The following is an 8,372-nucleotide window of genomic DNA, read 5'->3' on the forward strand; positions in this document are numbered from 1 at the left end:
CAGAGCCTAGTCTGCGTGAAGTGGTGTACCTAGAACAACATTATTCTGAGAGCATTAAGTGTTAAGTTAGGGATTCTGATGACACAACTCTTCGAAGGCTACGAGACCTTTCCAGAGCGGGACAGAGAGGAATAACAGTGAGGCCTGTCTACGAGGCAGTGAAGTGAAGAATGCAAGTGATTTTGGTGAGCGATAGCAATAAGATATGGGCTTCGTGTGCGAAGGTCGGAGCATTGGGGACTGAAGCATCTGGGATGGTGATCAGTAGAGAGAGCCACTGTCAAGCCAAGCGCCGGTGGAAAAGTAATGATTGGATTTACAAAAGTGTGATTAAATTGTTGACAGAAATTTGGATTGGTGTAATTAAAAAAAAAATAGTGTTATTGTTAGTTATTAAATAAAACTAAAGTTAATTAATTGGGTTATCCTCCTGAACCTCTTTTCCTCACTTGTAACATCAATATAATTATGAAATAAAATAAACAGAAACCTAATAAATATTGAATATGGCAAAAAAAAAAAAAAACTTTGCCAACAAATAAAAACAGGAAAAAAGGAAACAACAGCAATTCCATAATGCAAATTCAAAACAACGATGATACAAAAAACAATTAAGACAACAAAAATAAAAATATTGTATGATGCTTCAAGCCCTGCAAGCTCTTCAAGCGAGACAATGCATGCAGGTAACAATCACACAAAGGGGTTTACGTAGGATTGTAGCACGCTTCCCAGCACACCAATCGGTAGGAGGCAGTCTCTGATGTGCTGAATAGTGTGCCCACTGAATAGGCAGAGATGAATCCCATAAGGCCGAGTAAATACAATATAACAGAATAAGGAACGACATGACACAACAGTCTGTCTGTTAGTAGTTGACCTCTATGTATTTATATAAAATCAGAAGCGGCCCAGTGCCACAAAACTATCGCGATGAGACACAAGGCGATCATAACATTGAATGAGTGTTCCAATTTTTTCGGGAGCAGACTGTCTAATGGATGCAGTGTTCTACGCATGCACGAGTAAAAAAATTTGTTAACAAAAGCTGACTGGTTAAAGACTAATTTTCATTGTTACTTTAATTGGAGTAGATACTCACTTGTAATGTATTTTAATTGATTTTTCCTCAGCATGGGGCTACCTACAGATAGATTAGCATGTTTAGTACAGGAAAGACCTATTTTATATAATACATCTATGAAGGAGTATAATGAAAATTTAATTTTAAAAATGTGGGGAAAAATAATGAAAATAAGATGTTAAGCCGCAACAAGAAGATGGTGTTAAGCTGTTGCGAGGCATCGTTTGGTGTCGTGTCTTGTCTGATTCCGTGTGCGCCCAGCTAAGATTGCAAGACTGAAGGATAGTGAAACTAGTTTAATCTGTAGCAACATTATCTATTTTTAACAACTGTGTATCTGATTTAGGTCTGTGTCTCTTTCTTGAACTGTAGGATTTTAAATATTTGTGCTGTCCTGCAGTACATTATTTTTTGTTGGCTCATGTTTGGCAATGGAAAACATATATTTAAATTCATACAGTGGTAAGCTAAGAGCTCGCAGTCGTCTACGTCTCAGAGGCTCGGCTCTACTCTCACACTGTGAGGAAAGTTGTCTGTATGCTGATTTCATGCCTTGCGCAAATCTGGCTGAGTGTTTTACCTTATATGACGTGGCATGTAGCTCCATACCATTTGATAAAACCGTAAAAAAATTTACTTATATTCAACAAGGGACATTTGTGTATATCTGTTAATATTTTTTGTTAACTTGCGGTAGACTGCATCAAAACTATCCACTATTTTCAGAGAATGGCACCACTTTCCAACCTTCAAGCACTTAACTTTAATATAAAGAAGCTGGACCCCACAAATAATTGTACAGAATATTGATACGGATAAATAAGGGGCAGCTTTCGGACTTTGAACTTAGCTCATTGGCTGGCAAAAGTACAGGAACAAATATTTGGTTTAGGACACACGACGTATGGAAGTTCAGGGACGAACATAGGCTTAACACAGTGATATATAAAAAAAAGTTGCAATATGTAAACTTCTCTATGGCAAGGAAAAAAATACACATGTGTGTAACTGTTTGAAAAAGTCTGGTATTAAAAGTTAACAAACACCCGAATCCACCTGAAAAATACGAACTTTCGCTACTCTATTGTTGTAGGGTTATGAACAAGCCGAACATTAAGAAAAAATTTGTTTGGTCAACAATAATGTCTAAATTACATTAGGGATTAACTTAAGCTAGGGATTTGAATAAAATTTTCATGGAGATAATACATAACCCAAACACAATGAACATAAAAAACATTTTTATAGGCAGCAATGATCCATTTAGTTTAGTGCGTAGACTATTATAATCTAATCAGTAACACCTGGTAAGTAAACAAATGATTGAAAACATTTTCATTTAGCTTTACAACTACCTATTCAAAATTAGTGCCTGCAACTTCATTTGCATGGACAGAATAATTCACACAGGTTATTTACATAGACAAGATGTATGAGTATGAGTATTGTTTACTTATATAAATACACTAGTAAGATTAAAACTTCCCTATAATATATATCTAATATATTTAAGTTTTATGTTCAGGAGCAAGAATTGCCATTGAAAAACAGCAATTAAAAAGAAATGGACATTTTTTAAACTGAGATATATAGTTCAAATGGTGTAACTGTAATTCTAAGTACGATATGTAAGCTTTTTATCCTTGAAATACTTTAAGACAATCTATTTTTTTTTTGTTATTATCATATCTTTAAATGATACTAATATATCACAAAATGAAAACATAATTAATTGTGGGGTTACTGTACCTACCATCTAAAAACTTGTTTGAATTAAAAATTCAAAAACATTAGCAGTTGGTGAGTTAAATAATTTTGTACTGTTGGACAAATTATTTTTAACATATTTGGTTTAGGTGGGTGCATAATTTGGTAACAGGAAAAATATTCAATGCCTGATGGTACAAGAATGCCAGACGGACATTTTGTTTTTATTTTATTTAGTGGTGAAGTGGCTCACACGGAGCTGATCTGAAAACTCACTATCTTGGTCGGTAGCCCAGCTCTCCTGCATTCCAAACTCCTCCTCCAATGACAATGGCTCGGAGGCAGTCAGCTTCTGGAGTTCTGGAGATTCCATCCACACGTGATATCTTTAACACCCAGCGTCATAGAAACTACAACCACTGTTGGCTCAGTGAAGATGATACCTAGGTAAGTTTATTTTAAATTCTTATCTGCCTGTCATTTAGAGCAGGAGTATGGCCATGCGAGGTTGCCTACAAAAATGCTGGAGTTGAAGTACATAGGAAGAAGGCCTCAAGGAAGGCCAAGGAGGAAGTGGGAAGAGTGCAGGAGACAGGAGAAGAATGGAATAGAGTGAAGGAGGAGGAATGGTGGAGTGACAGAGGAAGATGGTTGCATTTTACTTTGCTGACTTGGCTGCAGGCTGGAAGCAGTTTATTTATGTATCATTTATAAAGTTCCTTTGTGGACTGCTCAAAAATGGTAGTTGAAACAGATGAAATAGTTATTCACAGTTAGTAAACTATACTTAGGTAGAGCATACTTAGGTAGTCCCCTAGAGCACAATTAAACATACCTCGTAAAAATTACTTTCCTTTGATTCCTAAACAATCATAATATATAACTGTATGTAAGTTGGTTCTTTCAGTTTGAACTTAAATGCACACTTGATTTTTTGAAGTAATAATTTTAATGTGAGGTCCTTATACTGTCTTGTAAACAATTGAAATGATATTTGAGAAACCAGGATTTTTCTTGATGATATTATTACTGATGCATAAATTACACAAGGGATTTGAATAAAAATTTTCATGGAGATAATATATGACCCAAACATAATTCAGGAAAAAAAAATTTGTTGGCAGCAATCAAACATGGTTAGTTCTCTTTGCCTCTTGTGAAAAAAAACTATTATTAAATATATTTTTCCCATAAACAAGACAATACAAAACAATTTTGCATGATAACTTCTAGCTTATGGCTGTTTCAACACAGCAGCATGGGTGAAGTGTACTTTCCAAACTACTGAGCTTCTGGTCAGGGGGAGGATAAGGACTTTGGGGGGAAAGGAAAACAAAAATCTTAAAAATGTTAACACATTAATTTTAAAAAACTTACATTAATATTGACTATAATACACTGGCTTATGGGCCTTGCATCACCCGAAATAACACTGTCACTGATATTTTGTAAAAAATTTTTTCATAACTCTGGAGGGGAGAGTTGTCCCCCATCCACTACTGCTGCTGGTTGCATCCACAAGGGGCTGCATCAGACTCAGAAAAATAGAGTACAGCCCAGTTGACATAAGTATGACCATGCAAAACTACAATCATGTTGAAACCTTTCCTGAAACATTTACAAGATATGAAAAATATCCTAATAGTGCTATGATCCATGGTAAAAGTTCCTTATCACATATCCAAGTGAATCTCTTGATCCTGATGGCATGATCCTGTACCGGAATGCATTGATCCTGTGGTACATGATGCTTGCTGTTTTAATTAATTAGATTGGCAGATCCTGGACTTAAGAATAACTTATGATGTAAAAATTAATTATGATCAAAGTTGAATACAAAAATAAAATTCCTCATGACCTGACATAACATGTTTGTAATGTGATATTTTTTTTATGTTCAGGATCTGTCGACGTACCAAATTAAAAGAGCAAGCATCATAAACCACAGGATAAATTATACAGGATCATGCCATCAGGTTAAAGGGATTATCTAATTCACAATTATCAAACATATCAAATGTTTTACCAGGGAAAACCACTCAGTGGTAGAGATTTGGAAGATCTGGTGGAAGCGGTGGTTGGGGGGAAAGGAGGGGGGGGGACGAAAGCAGATAGAAGCGATATTCATTGATTATGAAATAGCATTCAATAATGTGCTACACAAGAGGCTAATCGAGGAGGTAGAGTTGTTGGTAAAGGTGGGTGTTAAGTTGGGTAGAAGACGGAGGATGAGGGTGGAGGGGGAAAGGTCTGAAAAGGGGGAAGTGACATCAGGAGTGTTGCAGGGGAGTGTGTTGGGGCACTCTCTCTTTCTTGATAATGATAACCTGCAGGGGGATCTGATTACGCTAGAATGAGGGGCAGGGAAAAATGGGATGTCTCTGAATGTTGGAAAGACGAAGGTAGTTATATTTGTGAGAAAGATAAAGGTAACGAGAGAAATGTATAGCTGGAAGGGGCAAGAGATAAAGGAGGTATAAGAGTAAACACCAGGGGTTGAACTTGCAAAATAACCTGGAATAGGCAAAACAGGTTCAGCAGGTGGTAAAGGGAGGACCTTACAGGGAGCAGGGAGGAGGGTAAGGGAAAAGGCATACTCCATGTTGGTCAGAGCAATGGTGGAGTATGCAGCTGTAATCGGGGATCCCTACGTAGTGACTGAGGTAAGGGAGTTTAAGGTGCAGCATAAATAAGCATGGTGGGTGATAGTTATGTGGAGGAGAAAGGAAGGGCAAAAGGGGAAAATGCATAGTCCATCTGAAATGATTAAGGGGTTGGGGTGGGAAGCAATTCAGGAGAAGGGTGAAAAGGTTAAGTCAGTCTGCTTAAGGTGATAAAGGGTGAGGTGAGATGAGGACAGCTGGAAACTAGGGTGCACAGAGGTGGGTGTAGAGGGCGGAGACATCAGGAGTGGAAGCTCCGGAATGAGTGGAGGTGAACAGAAAGAGGGGCGGACACTTGCCTTGGGAGGACAGGGAGGGAGTAGAATGGGATTGAGGAATAAATGCTGGGGGTAAGAGTTGCAAGGGACCTGAGGAGACAACTGAAGTTTAGAGAGAGGACGGGGAAAGTGAGAAATGGGGGGAACTCCTTGCCACCGGGTGAAAGACCAATTGAGTGTAACAAATGAAATATAATAAAATCTATTTTATCGGCGCCAAGAATTAAAACTAGTTACTAATTTTATAAGTTTACATAAATATTATGAGTATAAACAAGCTGTAAAATTTTAGCCACAAGAAATGCAATTCACTTAATATTTCGTTGGAAAAATAAAACCTTCAGTAACAACCTAGCTGTGTTAGTATGCTTACTTGGGGACATGTTTCTTCAGGTATGGTACAAGAATAACTTTATCGCCTACAATGTTGGTCCGTGAATTTTCTTTCATTTCCACCGCGCAATTTTAAATACACCAAGTTTTAATTTATTTGTTTAAATTTTTTCCTTCTGAAACATTAGTTCATCAACAAATGAAAAATTTGTGAAAATAAACAACTGTTGAATTTCAAATACGGAACTGCCAACTGAACAGACAGTCGTTTCAGCCATACATCATCCATAATGGGTTCACAATATGAAAAAAAAAAAAAAAAAAAAAAGGAAAATAAAAGGTATGTACATGCACAATCGAAAGAAGATTGTTTCTTAAAGAGAATTAGCATTTTTCATTCTTTAACGAATATAAGTTATTAGATTAATTAGACAGTTTTCTATATTTGAATTCGATTTATTAATATTTTGATCTATAACCCTACTTGACTCCAATTCCTTTTAGCTTTATCCACATCTGTCCTTCGCATCTCTCGCTTTAAATACCTTCTCTTAAAGCTCATTCCACTCTTTCTCTGACCTGCCCAAGATATCTATTCCCTAACTATTAAAGATGATCTTATATCCAAGTTAATGTCAGTAGTCATGCGAAGACTTCATCTGAATGAGTGGAGATGTGGCCCCATGACATCCAGGGCGATGAACTGGAATGGGGTGGTGGGAAGACGAGGCTGTTGCTGCTCTGTTCCAACACTCGTCGCGCTTTCTCACCTGACATGTCTTGCAAGTGCATACATACTCCCACATGTCGTGTGCCATTCCTGACCAGTGATAGTGCTGGCTCACCGCTCTTCGCTTCTAATATCACCATGGTGCCCCACCAGGTTATGGCCATGCAAAATCGGAGAAAAGCTTTCCCTGGTTATAATGGTATGTACAAGTGCCGTTCTTGTTTTCCCCAATCATCCAGGCATAGATTAATCCTTCTCTCACCACCACCCACATGTCACATGGCTCGTGTTCGCATAGGGTTCGTTGGTACATGTCATCTGGAGACACATGGTAGGCATGTAGGACCTGTTTGAGCTCAATCAGGTCCACCAGTGGGGTTCATCATCCATATGCAACATGAGCAGCCTGCAAGTCGAACGAACCGCCTGATGCGACACATATTGGCACTCGTGTATCAGTGGGAGAATTTCCTCTCATACTACATCGGTGTCAAACTGCTCTGGGCAGTAGTCGAAGCCCGGGAACCAGTAGAGTTAACCGCTCGTTGAAGCTGAGTGCACCTGGTGACGTCGCCGCTGTATTCATCAACCATTCCATAGTGTATTGTACGTACGTACTGACATCGTCCCGACCATGGCCTCTAAGCCCATGCTCCACACCACTAGTACCAGATCCCATTTTCGGAGCGCACCCCTAGCCCAGCGGGAATGAGTCAGGCGAGTGCCTCGGGCGTGATCCCAATATACTCAAAGAAACTTAAGGGCACGGAACCCCAGGGGCTCGAACCCATGAAACAATTGAGGGACAGGACACTAAACACAATTATAAATTCGTAGGCATTAGACAAGTGCGTCGTAGCCACTCCGTGTGAGCACCGCACGCCCGGAGTGGACAACGAACCTCATTAACATTCACCGCAGCCACTGGCCTTAATTAAAGTGCCCGTGAAAATGACCAAGTCGGATTAGAAGAAATCCCACTAAAACAATTCACAGTGAGACAATATGTGAATAAATTTACAGTCGCCAACTTGATGCCACAATTCAAATAATTAAATACCATAAAACCATTGTTAAGCCTTAAGCACTCAATTACCACGAGCTACCTTTTAATTGGGCACCTGGAACGTGTTTTTAGCTTATAATAGAGTAAATGAAGTTAATATAAATTTTTGGCGCCGACTCACAAAGGAGGTGAAAGTTTCCCTCCCTTGCGAGGCGGCCATGTTCGGCAGTCTCCAACCACTCCGCGCTGGGTTAAGACGTGTGTCCGTGAGCAGCCTTTCACTTTGTTACACCGATCGTTCATCCTGTAGTCACTTTAATATGTAACCCTTTTCTTTTTACTTCATTGCTGCTCACATCGACTCGGCGTGTATTTTGCGGACCCGGGCTTATCCCGAACATTTTCCTTAGTGGTTCCACACCGCGTCGTGGACCACGCCATTTACGGCACTAGCCGACTCGAGCCAACGCGCTTTCGCTAATACCGCAGCGCATACGCCTGCCGGCTATTACCACAAGTAAGTGTAAGGTGTAATTTAGGATCACGCTCACTGAGCCCCTTAAGACAGTTA

At 39.2% G+C, this 8,372-nt stretch overlaps 1 protein-coding gene across 3 annotated transcripts in view; it reads right to left on the reverse strand.

Annotated features, from left to right (window-relative positions):
• The window catches only part of LOC134541146 (N-acetyltransferase 9-like protein), a 21,706-nt gene extending 15,393 nt beyond the window's left edge, over positions 1-6,313 (reverse strand). Inside the window, exons 1-2 of one of the 3 annotated variants that reach the window (XM_063384360.1) lie at positions 6,106-6,306; positions 3,068-3,177 (exon numbers count right to left, since the gene is read on the reverse strand). In XM_063384360.1, coding sequence (XP_063240430.1) covers positions 3,068-3,177; positions 6,106-6,182 — 187 coding nt within the window. In that variant the 5' untranslated portion in view covers positions 6,183-6,306. Of the gene's footprint in view, positions 1-3,067; positions 3,178-6,105 lie in introns of all 3 variants that reach the window. The other 2 variants (XM_063384377.1, XM_063384368.1) reach the window with 2 other exon arrangements.
• Positions 6,314-8,372: the final 2,059 nt, after the last annotated feature.

This window comes from Bacillus rossius, chromosome 1, assembly GCF_032445375.1.
Source record: "Bacillus rossius redtenbacheri isolate Brsri chromosome 1, Brsri_v3, whole genome shotgun sequence".
NCBI lineage: Eukaryota > Metazoa > Arthropoda > Insecta > Phasmatodea > Bacillidae > Bacillus > Bacillus rossius.